This window comes from Toxorhynchites rutilus, chromosome 2 (genome assembly GCF_029784135.1).
Source record: "Toxorhynchites rutilus septentrionalis strain SRP chromosome 2, ASM2978413v1, whole genome shotgun sequence".
Classification (NCBI taxonomy): Eukaryota; Metazoa; Arthropoda; class Insecta; order Diptera; family Culicidae; genus Toxorhynchites; species Toxorhynchites rutilus.
In genome coordinates this window covers 285,841,673-285,858,682 of record NC_073745.1, presented here as the reverse complement: position 1 = coordinate 285,858,682, position 17,010 = coordinate 285,841,673, and the positions used below count along the sequence as shown (strand labels likewise).

Below are 17,010 nucleotides of genomic sequence, written 5' to 3'. Positions count from 1 at the left end.
TGATGTAATAAATGTTTTTCTATATATTTTGCATGGCAAAGGGAAAAAAGTGTTTCAATTATACATGTTGGAGATAAAACAAAGTTTTTTTAATTAAAAAAAAATCTCGTTTCGAATATATCACGTTTCCATTATATCACGCGATTTTTTTTCAACGTTATATAATCGAGACGTTACTGTATTGTAAAAAACATACACTTTTCTGTTGATGAATCAAACCTTGACATTTATTTTTAAATATTAATCCATGTCGCCGCGACTAGGTTTGAGGTGATCCATACGAGAAGTCCAATTTTTATTTTCTTTCTCGAGCATATCGACTGCTATTTCACCGATAATATGTTGTCTTCTAATGCATGAATCGTTGCTGGTTCATCGGAACAAACATAAAATTTGACAAACCCGCACAAAAATAGTTCAACGGCATCAAATCACACAATCTGGGCGGCTAGTTCACTGGTTCACCCGGGTGGATCAGACAACATACGGAAATTTTGCTTATTAACGTATCCGTTCAATGAAAAATATGCTACATAGCGAAATACAATTTTTCGTGCAACATATTTTTATCAATGCGCTGAATAATCAAACGGTAAAAAAATCAGTCGTAATAAAACAAAATATACAGATATATCTGAATATAGCACCCATAAATAATAATGCCATGTAACACACATATTTAAATAAAACAATGAAAGCGATCTGGAATCGTAGGGTGGTAAATGAAATATCTCGCCGAAATTGTGAAATTATCTGTGATGAATTTCGCTCTATTTCAGTGCTTTTCCCAATGTTAGCATCATGTGTGAATCATACGATGTAACTCTCCCTCTCCACGCAACGCAACCCACATAAAAACTAGGATGCTGAAATGAGCAGCGAAAATCCTTTTCCTGATAGTAGGGGAAAAGGGGGGAATTTGGGCCACCTAAGCAAATCACCTAATATCTCCAAACCAATACGGTCTAAATTAAAAACGTCACATTGTACACTGAGCTATACTTGTTTTCTCTCAATCATCAATGTTTGATAATCATATTAAGCTTTAAACTATCAAATATATAGTAAAACAAAAGTGATGTTTTTTGGACATTAAATTTTGATGAGGGGTGATTTGGTCCATCTGTGGGGTGATTTGGTCCATCAGTGGGGTGATTTGGTCATAGTTGTCGATCATATGAATAATGTTAAAAATGTGTGTGTTTCATCGAAAAAACATACTTATGTTTATGTCAAGTAATTCAGGATTCTATTTCAATGAGTAACAGTGTTCTGGAATTGATACCAGGTGTCTTGGTCAGAAGCCAGACCAGAAAAATTGCATAGAATCCATGCAATTCCTTTTTCACATTTTATGGCATTACCCAAATTTTTTTTATTTCAAAATAATTTCGAAGTTATCCGTTTATAATACCATGTTCTTTATTATTATTTAACATGACTTGGCACTCTTTCATTTCATTTCACATTGATTTACAACATACATATGGGGCATGTTACGCTTTCATTCTCTGTGCATTGATTGTGATACCATACTTTACAACTAATGCACAGCATCCACCCTAATTGGGACTGACTGAATAATGCTGCGCAATACTCGCATAAAACATCCTCTGTGACATCCGAATCCATTCCCTTCCTTTTACGATTTCTCTTCGGAACAACTTTTTTCTGGACTTTACGCATAGCTTTGATCGACTTTTGAACTTCAGCTTCTAACAAACTTTTACGATGACTTGTTGCTGTCAACTCGCAAGATTTATCAGGTATTCGCTTCCTGTCATTTGATGCAATTGCTTTCGGTAGAGGAATGATGTCTGACGGGCCAACTTCGAAAGAATCATCCGCAGCATCCACAGCTTGATCAACACCGTCGAATTGGGTTTGATCGTGGGAAGATATCGTTTCAGTTTCTGGTTGATTAGTAACTTCTGCGGGTGCAAAATCGTCCACTTCGAATATTTCCCGATTGAATGGACAGATTCCTGTAGCAGAAAAACCGTTCGCAGCTATCATTTGTGTCGCTGCACGCGGAAAAGCGATTCCGACCAAACCCGCTATGTCGTATTGTGTAACTGCTTTGCCTGGAGTTTTCTTCAAAAGTAAGCCGGTAGCATCTCCGTAGAACTTTTTGAAAGGACCCATGAAGCTTACGTCCAACGGCTGCATACGATGACTGCAATGAGGTGGAAGCACGATTACTACAACGTGCATCTTTGCAGCAGTTTCACAAAAATCGAAATTCTTGCTGTGGGAAGAATGACCGTCAAGAATCAACAGAAGAGGGCGTTCCGATGTGGGTCGTGCATGTTGCACAAAATGCTTGAACCATTCCGAAAACAATTCTGTGGTCATGTATCCAGAAGGATTACAAGCAAATGTTGTACCGTGAGGAGCACCAGTTTTCAATTGATCGTTCATTCTCATGCGGGGGAAGATTATCATTGGTGGTATGTAATGTCCCGACGCAGACATACACATTACCACTGTCGTCGACTCGCCTCTTTCCGCACTTGTTATGATGCCCACACGCTTCTGGCCTTTCTTTGCAGCTATTTTTATGCTGCTGTTTGGAACCTTGCGAACCAAAAACAGAATATTAAATTCATATTAAGAAAAATAAAATAAAATAGTTTTATACTACCGTGGAAACACTCGTTTCATCAACATTATAAATTTGTGATGGTGTGTATTGCATTACATTCAATTTGCTCTCAAGAACATCGAAAAACCGTTGGACTGATGGTTTATTGAATGCTCTAGCTCTTGCTACTGATGTTCCTTCTGGCGTTCGCATTGAAATTGTTGGATGGCGCTTCATGAATCCGATGAACCAATCTCTTCCGGCTAAGCGAGTTTTTGGATTGAACGGATGAGGAAGTCTATTTTTTTCGGCTAATTCAAATGCCATTTTCCGGATATCACGTGCCGTCAAACCATATAGCCGACTTTGCAGGTTGAGAACATGGTTGAGCATCTCCTGTTCCTGCTGGGAAGAGAAAACGGTTCTGTGTGTTTCTTCGGATGCGGCCGACGAATTTTGCACAATTCTCATCAATGTTGTTCGAGGAATTGCAAACACTCTCGATGCTTTGCGCAGAGAAAATCCGTCCTTGATGGCCTGCGTTGCCTTTTCAAGTTCCCCCTCCTTCCAACGTTGTCTGTCCATCTTTTTTTTGTATTTCCGCGGCATCTGGAATCAATTAGACCAAAAAAAGCTTTAAACTTGTAGGACCAATTCACCCCACATAAACGTGACCATGTCACCCCACACATCATGCGAAAATTTAAATGCAAATTATTTCATTTGTTGTTATCAAACTTACAGTTTTTCTGCATCAAATAATTCCTCTTCTGTAGACGAACCGAAATGTACTGCACAATACGCGAAAAGTTTGTATAATCAGTGGGAAAAAACCTTAAAACCACGATTGAAAAACTTCTAATTTCATTCAATCAAAGTGCTTGTTTTGTTTATTTCCCGTTTCTCTCCACCTGTCAAATTTTACCAAGGTTTTTTTGCGTTAGGTACGTACGGTTCAACAATAAAAGGAAATACCGTTATAAAAAATCCAAATTGAGCCGTATTTTTTGAGATAAAGGGGTGGTCCAAATCACCCCATATGTCCAAATCACCCCATGTTACCCTATATCGTAAATCCGCCAGTGAGTGAAAACTAAAGCACCAACTGCATGTTTTACCCAGTCTTTAAGAATATTCCTCCGTGATTGGTTGTGATTGTTTTTGCTCGTTCGATGTGCCAAACACTCCGTCGGCGCCTCTTGCCGTAAGCAGTTGTGGAGAGCAGATTCCTCGCGAGAGTAAATTGTTTGGATTCACATCGTCCGACAAAGACGGTGAGGCGGAAGTTTATAGCGAGAGAATTGCGCCAAATAATACTCTCTGTTTTCAGTTGGCATGCGCCAAAACAGTTTTGTTCGGGTCTGATGCAAGCTGAGAGTGATTCAGAAAACACGGAGGAAACATTCTCCAAACGACAGTGAATCGATTAGGGTAGAAAACTGTTTGATGAAGTTACACCGGACATTCTGGAAAAGTGAGAGCGTGAAGTTATAAGTGATATATTTTCGATAAACACAAGTACAACGTGCTGAACAGCAAAATGCCCTCGGAACCGAAGGTATTCAATCCACATCCGGATGTGGCCTCCAAAGCATACATCAATAGTATGGAACAGTATCAGGAATTTTACCGTCAGTCCATCGAAAATCCAGGACAGTTTTGGAGCAATGTAGCGAAACAGTTCCATTGGGAAACTCCCTATGACCCAAAGAATTTCTTTTCGTACAACTTTGACATATCGAAGGGACCTATTCAAGTGAAATGGATGGAAGGGGCTTCGACCAACATTTGCTACAATTTACTGGATCGAAATGTCAGAAATGGTCTTGGCGATACGGTGGCGTATTACTGGTGAGTGTGAATTATATAAGCTGGAGAAAATTGGGCCAGGGATGGGAATGTCCTTGCACTGTTATCCTGAGGAAATAATGAACAATGGGAGAGAATTCTTCAATCAGCATTGCTTAGATATTCTGTGTTGCTCTGTCGCTTACGTCAGTCATTGATTTTTCTTGTTTTCGTGAAAAAGTATTCGATTTTCATGTTACTTCTTCATACGCAACGTACGCAACGACAAGCATAGACAAAACATTGAATAAAATAAGTACCACTTCAAACGCGTTTGCCAACAGTTGGAACATTTCAAACTGGTAGCTCCAGGTTCAAATAATGAATAATTGAACTGTGGCTCAAGCGAGCGAAAGATATTCTTTATTCAGGTCGATTACTAAACTGCTACTGGCCGATTGAACGACCTGTGTCGCAAATTCCACGCTTTTGTAGTGATAACCACGAAACTATTCCACACAAGCTCTCGTTGCTGCGGTTATTGAACGATACCAACCATTACAGCGACAAACAGTCGCAACATTGTTAGTTGTAAGAAAAGGAATAAATTCGGAATCCACGCAATCGCCCTGGTCAAATGATATGAATGAATTAGACAAATGTAGGTCTCATTAGTAAAATACACGTCGCAAGTTGCCGTTTAGGATTTACAATAAAAGTATTCCGTTATACTGAATGTAAGTTTGTACACCACATACACAATTATCCATTTTCGGATTCGAGATATTGTGAGATGCGCAAGAAAATGGAATATACGGGTAAAATTGACCTTGAAGGATCAGCCTCCGAAAAATCGATGCAACTTCGGCATTAAGCAGATTGAAACCCAAATACATCGCACATTCATCTGGGTCACGTATCACTATTTTGAATTATGTGTTGAATTCAACCTTTCCGAAATAATGGTTTCTAATCTGATTGTTGCTCTTATTACTCTCATTGCAATTTTTTTCACCACTAATGCATCTTGCATTTTCGGCAGCTGCTAATTATTTTCGCTCACAGTGAAATGAGTGCAATCAATTTTCGCATTATAACAAGATGCTTATCTTCAGGAATCGACGTTATGTTTGTTCATCTTCAATAACGTAGCAGTTATCTGTCTGATTCAAATCTAATCGAACATGAAACATCAATTGCGTTGAAAACATTCGAGAAGATGAATTATTAATCAATGAGCAAGGTCGAGGTACCACGGTTAGGTCTGTGTTACAAGGGAAAAGGTTTCTTGCAGCTTATGTGAAGCGGTTAGACGTTGAACGAAAATATCACTACAAGTGGACTCAACGAAACATGTGGATACGTGTATAGAGCATGCTACATGCATATGTGCTTTATCATCAAATGCATTTACAATCGAAATGAACTTCGAAAAACTTCACATCCATTGATGTACCTATTTCGTCGAATAGTCGGGGCTGAAATTGTTGACCTACGACAATCTCGGTTTGCTCAGCAGATAATTCTATATCCGTTCTGTCAGTCTAGATGGAAATACTGTCTGGTTTGCCGTTTTGCCAGTCTAAAAGAAAATATTTTTTTCTTCTCTCGCTAAGGGCTCAATTTACTCTGACATTTTACATTGAGCGTAGTTGATAAAAAAGCTTACAGAATGATCTCGAATATAAAAAAATACCCACCGCTAGCTCCTATTCCGACGGGGTCGATCATTCCGATTAGGTGAAATGTTTTTTTTAAAGATTAAATGTTAGTAGTTATTCTAACGGACAGCATTTAAATCATATGACCCATTCCATGAGGTTATGCACCAGAGAACTAAATTTGAAATCTAGTTTTAGAAGGAAATTGAAAGCTTTTTCTGAATAAGCACTTGTTATATCATAAATTCTTTGAAACGAGTTCGATTTTTATGCACCAACCTTCCAGAGAGGCGAGTTTAAAAAACTACATAATTATATTTGAAATATTTTAGATTTTCACTATTTCTATGTTTCTTGAGATATCTCTGCACTTGCTTAACCAAACTTCAATGTCTATACATCATTGGATGGATAATTAAATACTTGTTTAAAGAGTCGTTGGTAGACCTAGGTTTCATTTTGTAATTTGTGAGAAACAAGAATTTGAAAAACAGGTCGTTTAAAGCGTTGTCACGTCACAAAAATAGAGCTTTTTTTTAGTTTATCAGATGAACCTAAGTTCAAACATTTTTATACTTGGGATTCTCTGAGCAAACAATGATGGTCAACAACCCACAAAATTTGGTTAAAATCGGTCCACAAGTAGAGGAGAAACGACTGTCTCCAGAAGTATATGATCCCTTCCAACGTGACGTTATAACATTTTGACTCACTACAAACACTGTTTTTACGTTTTCATGTATAAATTATATAAAATTAAGCCATGTTATAGTAAAATTGATGAACTTTCCTACAAGAATCATCAATTGGAGAATATTTTATAGTTAGATTGGTTTGTTGTTAGTCAAATACTTTTATGATGTCGCAACACCCGGCTTTTTGCTGTTTCCGACTTTTATCGTATTCCGGTGTCATTTTGAAATTGAGGACGGTGACTTCCGGTTCATTCAAAGCGGATCTAAGAGACCGGAAATGATATGAAATCCCACAATACGAATTGTAAATGGTAATGTTGGCACATTACCGTGGGTACGCGAAGAAGAACGAAAAAGGCAAATAACGTTTGATAGTGACCAGATAGGATTTAGACGAGAGGGAGATAATACTTAATGATAAGAACTTAGCTCTAGAAAGAAGCGTGTGGAGTTAGACAAAGAAAGTGCACATACAAATGTGCACACAAACGTCAAAGGTTAACGATCAAATTCAATGTCAAAGTCAAAGACATCTTCCACACGCAAACATAAACGCCCTTGCGCACATGCGCACGGATGCATACGAATAGTTTATCAGAGGTATCTGCTAGCAAAATCAGATGTGTTCCCCCGGATGGTGAGCGTCACTCGATGAACCAGGCGTGTGCAAGCCATTGATGGCAAGCGCCAGAGAGAACGTGTAAAAATCACGATGTAAAAACTGAGGTCGATTTAGGACCACCCCAACTTTTCCTAAATAACGGCATGCCGTGTACTACAAGTAACAGGTAGATTCACTTTATATAGCTTTTTTTTGATGGACATACTATGAGCGATTAAAATTGCCTTATTTTGCAATGTTTCGCAATTTAAAAGAACATTGAGCTCATTTTCTATACAGGTCAAAAATATTACAGGGTGGGCCATTTAAAGTGGAAGCATCTGGCAACCCCATAACTTTTGACAGAGATGTCAGATTAACAAATGTCATACCGCGTTGGAAGCGTCATTTCAGTACAATTTTAACCATGGAACAATACACACCTAAACAACGCGCTGAAATTGTTCAGCTGTACATTCAAAATAACTTCTCAATTGTGTTAACTAAACGTGCGTGGAAAAATAAAAATAAAGTTAAAACATCGCCTGGAGACAACACTATACGTCGATTATATGCCAAATTTATATCGTCTGGTAGTGTTGGTAATGCCAGTCATCTGTCCAGACAACGACCAAGACGTTTCGACGAGAATATTGATGCCGTTCGAGCCAGTGTTGCAGAGACTCCATCGACATCAGGTCGCCATCGTTCGCAAGAGTTAGGCATCGCTCGAACCACTCTCCGACGCATAATTCGTGTTGGTTTGAAAATGTTTCCAACAGGACGGCGCTACATGCCATACAGCGGCTGCCACGACCAAATTATTGCGCGAAATGTTCCCCGGAAGATTAATATCGAAAAACGGCGATTATGACTGGCCACCGAGATCACCTGATTTGACGCCTCTTGACTTTTTTTTATGGGGATATTTAAAATCCAAGGTATACACTGGTAAACCAAGGACCCTGGCTGCGCTGAAAGACAATATCCGACAAGAAATTGCTGCCATATCGGCCGAAACATTGGGCAAAGTGATGGAAAATGCCGAAAAAAGGGCACATTTTGCGGTCAAGACCAGAGGCGGTCATTTACGAGATATCATAATCAAAAAGTAGTTAGAACAAATCTCCTTGGACCAAAATAAATGAATTTCAAACAAAAATTTTCAAAATTCCACTTCTTTACTTTGCTATTGCAAAAAGAAATCCTTCCACTTTAAATGGCCCACCCTGTGCTTCTCTGTTTTTGAAGCAATGAAAACGTAAAATGGCGCTAAAACGCTAGAATGAAGAGAGCCAGAAAAAATTCCTCATATTATTAAATTGTCAGCATTGTGGAATCTTTCATTTGACACCACTAAAAATACGGTATGAAGCACCGTTCCTAAGATACAAAGTGGGGTAGGTACAGGACCACCGGTCGCGTTAGGACCACCTTCCTTTATAGGATCAACTTTTGGAAGGGGAATGGGAAATTTCAGAGGAAAGTGAGAAGTATTCAGAGTAATAGAAAACACAAAAAATAGTATATAGCTTGTCACAACACGACGAAATTCTTATTTATTACAACTTATTGATTGTGTGACGTGACAACGCCTCGTGAAGACTCTTTCTTCACATAGAGCGCGTTGTCACTTCACATAATGCATGCCGATTTTTTCGACGTTCTTGCGAGCTTTTGAAAAACTGAATATACAGGAATCCACGTTCATATTTTGTTGACAACTCATAGAACAAAATTTATTTGTATGTTTTGAAACGGAACTGAAAATACAATATTAATGTTCAAAAGTCGGAAACCGCGAAAACACAGGTTTTGTCTCGTCACAAAAGTATTGGGCTGGAAACAAGCGAATTCATCTGTAAAATATTCTCCAATTGAAGATTCTTATAGAAAATGTTCTCTATTTTACTTTAAAATCGTTTACTATTTGGAAATCGTGTGATTTATACATGAAAACGAGAAAAAAAAACTGTTTTAGTGAGTCAAAACGTTGTCACGTCACGCTGGAATGGGTCATATACAAAGCAGGTCAAATGTGTGAATAGACTAGACCTATGCGACTAGATTCCAATTTTCCCGCAAGTGTGATATTTTTTTAAAGAAGGTTAGCTTATTGGCTTCAACTTAATATGTCGATCATCAAATTGATTCAGTAGTTCAAATGTTATGATTTTTTGCAAAAAGTCTTTTTTTGGATAAAAGGGCAAACACGATTTTTCGAAAATTTGAAAAATCATATCTCAAAAACGAAAAAATAGCATCTTTGATATCGAGATATGTTATGTGAAAAATCCTCAGCTTTCCAGAAAAAATATAAAGCCCTCTAGTCCAAAGTCAAGAAAATAATAATAAACGACTACAATCAATAATTACGAAAATGAAATTCATTTTTTTGCATGTTTACTACTTTTTAATAAAAGGCTAGCTCATTGCCTTCGATTTGATATATCGATCATCTAAATCGGTTCAGTGGTCCAAAAGAATGAATTTTATGAATTATGAATTTTTGAAATAAGTTTATTTTTTGGACCACCCTAAAATGGAAATGGGAACCCTAACGAAAATATGAAAAATACGAGTCTAATGTTTTACGATAAAGAATAAAATGACCACTCTTGACAAAATCTGAGAACCCCTGTATCGGTTTGGCATGGAATGGCTGTATATGTAGTTTATAAAATTGAACTATAAAAGTAAAAATAAACCTTTAATCAATCTTATCATTCGAGTACATCAAAATGACGTTTACCACCACCCGAATCACCCTGTGACACAATATTTGAAGATCTTTTCTTCTAGAACCTGTGTCACCCAAATAGGTGAAACTTGAAAAAAAATCATAAAATAGGTAAAACTGAAGCACACATATGAAAAACTGGCAAGAAGTGGATAATATTCGAAAAAACTGGAAGTTCCTACGATTGAACTGGATAACCTGGAAGAATCCAGTTTAAACTGGATCGTTGGCAAGTTTTTCGTCTTGTAAAAGTCTCTTGTTTCCCATTCCATGAATTTTGAACATAATTTCCACCTGAATGAGTATTATCATCTTTCTGGATAAATGCGCGGATATGATCGCTGTTCTGCACTTCTTGAGTGACAAACCGGATAATTGGGAGATTTGCATGCAGTGATTAATTAGTGGTGTTTAAGATGTAGTACTGTTTGGTACATTGATACATTCAAACAGCTTTCCCAGATATATACACCCTTACCTCGCTTTACGGCCTAGATACGTTCCAAGAAATTTGGCCGCAAAGCGAAAAGCCGTATAAGGAATCAATTATTCTAATACAAATTCAATCAGATCGGTTCCAAACTTTTTAATATGTAACATGATTTATCAGACGGCGCCAGTGGTTGTGTGGTTAGCGTAACAGCCTCACAATCCGATCGGCCCGGGTTCAATCCCAGCTGGCGTCGTTGGGATTTTCTGAGGCGAAAAATCTCTGGTTACGTCTTCCTTCGGAGGGGAAGTAAAAGAAGTTGGCCCGGCTCATGAGTTGTTGAGTCTGATAGGTAGGAACAGGTGGAGTCGCCTCCCTGATGTCGGTGATTGGCACTAAAGTGGCGGAAATAGGCCGACGAAAAATAAGCGAAGATAAAAAAAAAAAAAAAAAAAAATGATTTATCATTCAAAATGCATTTTATATTTTTATTTTTATTTCATTTGAATCAAAAATTAAATTGATTAAAATTTATTTTATTTGAATCAAAAATACATACAATACATACAACATACCTACAATAATCTATAAACAAAAATAAAACGATTCCTTGTTACATGGAATACATGTATGTATACATACCTAATTTTTTTGTTACTTGAATTATTGTCTCGCAAATATTATTTCACTTCTGTACAAAAGTGATTTTGAATCAATCCTCTAATTTTTTTGCCGTTATAACGAAAAATTTTAGGCCGTAAATCGAAAACGTGCCTGAATTGAAGAGCGAAATGCCGTACAAAGAGCGGCCGTATAGCGAGGTATGGGTGTAGTGTAAATAATGGGCAATATTGATGGAATGAAACAAAGAAAACTTTCACAAGACGTAATACTAAACTGTCTATAGTCTATCGTTGTGCCAGTGCTATGAGGAAAGCGGATATTTGATCTGTTTTGCATATGATGTGGATGCTGTTCATTAGAATAATTGAGACGGTAGCGGATGCATATTCCAAAATGGATATTTTATAATTCAAGGTCAAGCGCATCAATCGATGACGACGAATTCACTTTAGAAGGCAAGATTGTCCACCTGTATTTACTGTTGTGGAGAAAACATGCCTACAGAAATGATCCTGTGAAGCACAGTCTTTTGTATTTACTGTTATGCAGATTTTTATTACACTAGCTGACCCGGCAAACTTCGCCTCGCCCAAAATTTATTTTTCGCTGTCACATCCACGTTTTCTTATTAAGCGCACGTTAATGGGTTCAATCTACCCTTTAAAATTACATTTTACTATAAAATTCCTAGTACTTCTACCAAAACTCGTCATTATAATATCAGACACAATTCTCGTTCAAGATTTTTCAACCACTTGCAAATAACATGTTTCTCCGTTACATGGAATAAATGTTTGAAACAGAAAATATGATAGAATGATAGACAGCCCTAAATCGGTCAATTCCTTTCTAGAGTTTTGCTCTTATCAACACATTCGGCGATCCATTTTAATTTATATATAGGAGTGTGTTTTATCACATGTTTAAAAATTCGTTTTCCACTTTCGAAAGAAGATAAATTTCGTTAGCGCAAACATCAAATAGACTAATAGCGCTTGTCAATATGTAATTGTAGAACATATGCGAATTGAATTTCTCGACCTTTTCCATTTTTTTCAGAGTTTTCCGAAAATTTTCAATTGTCATATTTGGTTCGAATATGTTCGGTTGAAATATGTGTATTATTTTTATGGGACCTCCTCTACATTCCAGAGGAAGGAGGGGTGTCATACCATCATAGAAACATTTCTCGTACCAAAAAACCCTCACGTCCCAAATTTGGCTCAACTTGCTTGATTATTTCACGAGTAATGCAGAAGTTTGTGTTTTATTTGTATGAGGGGAGGAGTGTCTATTCACCATAGAAACATTTCGTGCACCCTGAAACCTTCACATGCTAACTTTGGTTTCGTTTGCTTGACTAATTTCCGAGTAATGCACAAATTTGTGTTTCATTCGTATGGTATTTCATGTTGATCGGTTCAGTAGTTTCCGAGCCCATAAGAATCAGACAGACAGACAGACAGACAGAAATCCATTTATATATATATATATATATATATATATATATATATATATATATATCCATACGATAGCATCATCTTTACTGGTTCAGAAATCTGTGCGATTTTTTTGTTTCAGATAACCAAAAGGGCTGGAATCGTGCACGGCGTGGCACAATTCTTTTTAACCCCCTAACTTCATCAGCTTGTAACTGTTCTGATTATGAATATTTTTTCCCGTTCATTTTTCGTTCTATTGTTAAAAGATAGATAAACAAATAATGTTATAATGGAAAGAAAAAATAGTCTTTGTTTTTTTAGGAGCTCGGAAAAACGTCCGAAACTCGCGGCTCTACATTATGATAACCCCTTGATGTTAAATTCCTCAAAATAGACTTGCAGTTCTGCATTAGATATGAAGTTTATCGTTCCCACCAGCATGACTATGAGAAATAACGTACACACCCACATCATTTCATATCAGATCATCTTCCACTTTTATTGCTTATAAGAGGCAGTTATCAGACACCCAAACTAGCGTTGGCTGAAAACATTTCATCTTTGGCAGAAAAGATGCCATTTCCTGTGCATGAGAGTCAAATGCGCAAATAATGAGCTATTTTGAAAGCTTAAAAATGGTTTGTATGTATGCGTGCAGACATCTCTTTCTGTTTTCTTTTCTCATTTCATTTGGGATTGTGCCAAAAAAAAGTTCATACGACGTCAATGGGGATCGAACCTAGGCCGGCTGGAATGCAAAGCTAATTTACACGACCACACTATCCACATGGCTAATGGTGCTTAAGAAGTTGTTCAGCAAATACGTGATAATATTGCACCTGATTTTAAAATGAAGTTGGGAGGTTTTTCTAAGAGTAAAAAGGAGCGCATGAAGGATCTCTATCTCGGTCTGGGCCGTGTATGTGGCAAAGCATGCGGAAAGCTTATTTGTCTTTTGTCCGCTCGCTCGTATTAATTTTATATTGCTGTACCATGTATATTATACAAATCCTTACCAGTATTTGTGAGTCATGACATTTTCTGTTATGTTATGTCTCATAAATTAGGATGACAGAACATGAGCTAAAAATCAATTTTGGGTGTAGCAACGGAACATATTTTTAATCTGTGGCAGTTCCTCCAGCAGTGCCGCGAGTATCGAGTTCCAATGCACCACATCTTCAACGACTTCTGAGCTATCAAGCGATGACAGTAATGGAGAATCATAGACGAGCACGGTTTTCCTGGAAAGCAGTGCAGATATGTTCAGGTCACGATCCCAGCCGACATGTCGGACTGGTTTGAGACCCTTAGGGGACGTTGACAAGGCGATATTTGTTCGCTACTCGGCGATTTTTTTCGCTATTCGTTGGCACTGAAACGTGTTAAGAAGAGAGCAGATTTCGAAATGCGGGGCATTTGTTACAAGTCTAGTTTGTTTATTAGTGTATGTCATTTGGAGACACACAGTCAATGGTACAGTAATCGTTCGCTAACTGATCCTGATTTAACTGGTCTGCTTTTTAACTGGGCGAACGTTAACTGGTCCTTGGACCAGTTAAAAAGCAGAATTTCTTAAACAATCGACGCCGTATTCAAATGAAAGATTTGCTGTGAGGGGCATTCGAATGTAATTTGAAATATTATGAAAATTGACATTATTTCGCATTACAAAAACATTCATTAAATTACAGAAAAATAATATCCTCAAATTATATTACAACCTGTTGTCGCACTCAATGGCAAACTTCCATTGGAATCATTTTGTTTGTCCAATTTCATGATCAACGCGAATCAAACAATTCATTGAAGTTCCCCTCAATTTTATTTGACGTTTAACATGCCGGACCAGTTAAAACGCGAATGTCGATAACTGGTCTTATCTTTTCGTCCAGTTAGTGAATGTTTACTGTATATAGCTTTACAAGCTCGTGAGTTTCAATCCAATGACTGGGCCGAGCAGTCATCTATAAATTTGTCAAACCCGGAAGAATGCAACGTGCCGAACTCGTTGCTAGAATGCCGGACATCAGTCATCAGTTCACATCAAATACGGTGGGGAAAATAAGAAGAGGAATCCAACAAGCGAGGTGGTTGAATCAGGTGGAGCAGGATTAAAGGGTGTGTCACATCAAATTGCATCACGGAAAAAACGCTGTAGAAATTCGCCCAGTAGACCGATCCTTTTGAAAATTTTAGACAGTAAAATAAAAACTATTAAACAACTTTTGGCATTTTCTTTTTATTCATACTTCGAGCCCAAGCCCGTATGCTCGCACCTTCCTCTTTACCCCGTCCATAAGGTTCTGTACAACGTCAGGTTGTCGTTTTTTTGAACAGAAATCCATTTTCTCTTGAAGTCCGCCTCCGATTTGACAACTTTTGGGTTCTTCCGGAGGGCCTGCTTCATAATAGCCCAATATTTCTCTATTGGGCGAAGCTCCGGCGCGTTAGGCGGGTTCATTTCCTTTGGCACGAAGGTGACCCCGTTGGCTTCGTACCACTCCAACACGTCCTTTGAATAGTGGCACGAAGCGAGATCCGGCTAGAAAATGGTCGGGCCCTCGTGCTGCTTCAATAGTGGTAGTAAGCGCTTCTGTAGGCACTCCTTAAGGTAAACCTGCCCGTTTACCGTGCCGGTCATCACGAAGGGGGCGCTCCGCTTTCCGCAAGAGCAGATCGCTTGCCACACCATGTACTTTTTGGCAAACTTGGATAGTTTCTGCTTGCGAATCTCCTCCGGAACGCTGAATTTGTCCTCTGCGGAGAAGAACAACAGGCCCGGCAGCTGACGAAAGTCCACTTTGACGTAGGTTTCGTCGTCCATTACCAGGCAATGCGGCTTCGTCAGCATTTCGGTGGACAGCTTCCGGGCTCGCGTCTTCCCCACAATGTTTTGCCTTTCGTCGCGGTTAGGAGCCTTCTGAACCTTGTATGTACGCAGGCCCTCCCGCTGCTTGGTCCGCTGGATGAATGAACTTGACAAATTCAGCTTATTGGCGACATCCCGGACCGAACTTCTCGGATCACGTCTAAACTGCTTAACTACGCGCTTGTGATCTTTTTCACTGACGGAGCATCCATTTTTGCCGTTCTTCACCTTCCGGTCGATGGTTAGGTTCTCGAAGTATCGTTTTAGTACTCTGCTGACCGTGGATTGGACGATTCCCAGCATCTTACCGATGTCCCGATGTTACAACTCCGGATTCTCGAAATGAGTGTACAAGATTAATTCACGACGCTCTTTTTCGTTCGACGACATTTTTCCAAATTTAAGAAAAATTGACAGTGAAGCATGGCCAACGTGATCTATACACTCTTATCTGATTATAAAACCAAAGCTGAAGATATAATTCCTAAAAATTAAATTTCTACAGCGTTTTTTCCGTGATGCAATTTGATGTGACACACCCTTTAGTACGAAATTGGAGAACCGTAGCAATGAATCGAATTTATTGGTGAATTGTATTGTGAAAAAGATCGCTCAAAACTCAACCATCATTTCTTAATAGATCGCAAAGGTGTTGCATCAATTGATAAGAATTCTTTCTACGCGTCTATCACAACAAATAATTTTTCTTGAGATGAACAATTGAATTACAGTACTGCCAAGCAATATCGAAACGCGCTTTTGATTGGTCCAATTTGTGCTCTTGGAATTGTACCGACCAAGAAGGGCAAGTAGAGTAACAGTGGAATAAAATTTAAATACATCAAGCGAAAACTGCGAAAACAAGCGTAGCTTTCCGCTGTGCGTATCATTCTATCCATGGGTAGAGGCGATCTGGCGTAGTGGTAACATCCATACCTCTCACGCTCAAGATCACGAGTTCAATTCTCACTCCCGATATTCTTCCAAAAATGGAAACAAAAGTGACGAACCAGCCAAAAGTGTTGAAAATCAATATAGTACAAAAAAAAAATTCTATCCATGGGGAATATGAAAAATAAGACAACGAAGCTAATACACGCACAGGCTAGCAAGCTGTTGTATACTTTCCTTTTCTTTCCTAATGCTGCAGGCACATACAACGGTTCAGCTCGATACAATGGAAGCCTGAAGAAAAGTGAAACATTAGGTCGCGAGCCCCACCGCTGTGTGATTCTTCAGCCTGTCATTACAGCAATAAATCTCACTGCTTCGTCCCGAAGCGATCATTTTTTTTGACGTAGGACTACGTCTAACCGGAAGATATAGGGGGTGAAATGAAAATCTAGGCACTGAACAAGTAGGAAAAAACGCAAGATTTGGAACGCTTATAACTCGAGCATTTCTCAATAGATCGCAAAGGTTTTTGCATCAATTGGTAGGAAATATATCTACGCATCTATCATAATGAATAACATTTCATTTTTCTTGAGATAAATAATTGAACAATTGTGAAATATCAAGCATTGTCCAAATGCACTATGTGCCCATTTTTGATTGGTCCATTTTGTGCTCC

The 17,010-nt window shown here is 38.3% G+C and overlaps 2 protein-coding genes across 3 annotated transcripts in view; one reads left to right on the top strand and one right to left on the bottom strand.

Moving 5' to 3' along the window:
* Positions 1–919: 919 nt before the first annotated feature.
* LOC129766499 (uncharacterized) lies at positions 920–3,539 on the bottom strand. The gene is made up of 3 exons (XM_055767067.1): positions 3,327–3,539; positions 2,645–3,193; positions 920–2,577 (listed from the first exon to the last, which is right to left on the bottom strand). The coding sequence occupies exons 2-3, from the start codon at positions 3,191–3,193 to the stop codon at positions 1,474–1,476; spliced, it is 1,653 nt and encodes a 550-aa protein (XP_055623042.1). The 5' UTR covers positions 3,327–3,539; the 3' UTR covers positions 920–1,473.
* Positions 3,540–3,700: 161 nt separating this feature from the next.
* Positions 3,701–17,010, top strand: part of LOC129766498 (acetyl-coenzyme A synthetase) — a 38,490-nt gene continuing 25,180 nt past the window's right edge. The window contains exons 1-2 of one of the 2 annotated variants that reach the window (XM_055767066.1): positions 3,702–3,858; positions 3,915–4,435. In XM_055767066.1, coding sequence (XP_055623041.1) covers positions 4,125–4,435 — 311 coding nt within the window. In that variant the 5' untranslated portion in view covers positions 3,702–3,858; positions 3,915–4,124. Of the gene's footprint in view, positions 4,436–17,010 lie in introns of both variants that reach the window. The other variant, XM_055767065.1, reaches the window with a different exon arrangement.

Excerpts from the sequence above, each read along its gene's own strand:
- LOC129766499 (XM_055767067.1), bottom strand. The coding sequence starts at position 3,193 with ATGCCGCGGAAATACAAAAAAAAGATGGACAGACAACGTTGGAAGGAG. Across the intron at positions 2,578-2,644 it reads ATGAAACGAGTGTTTCCACG|GTTCCAAACAGCAGCATAAA; the intron begins GTAGTATAAAAC and ends TTGGTTCGCAAG.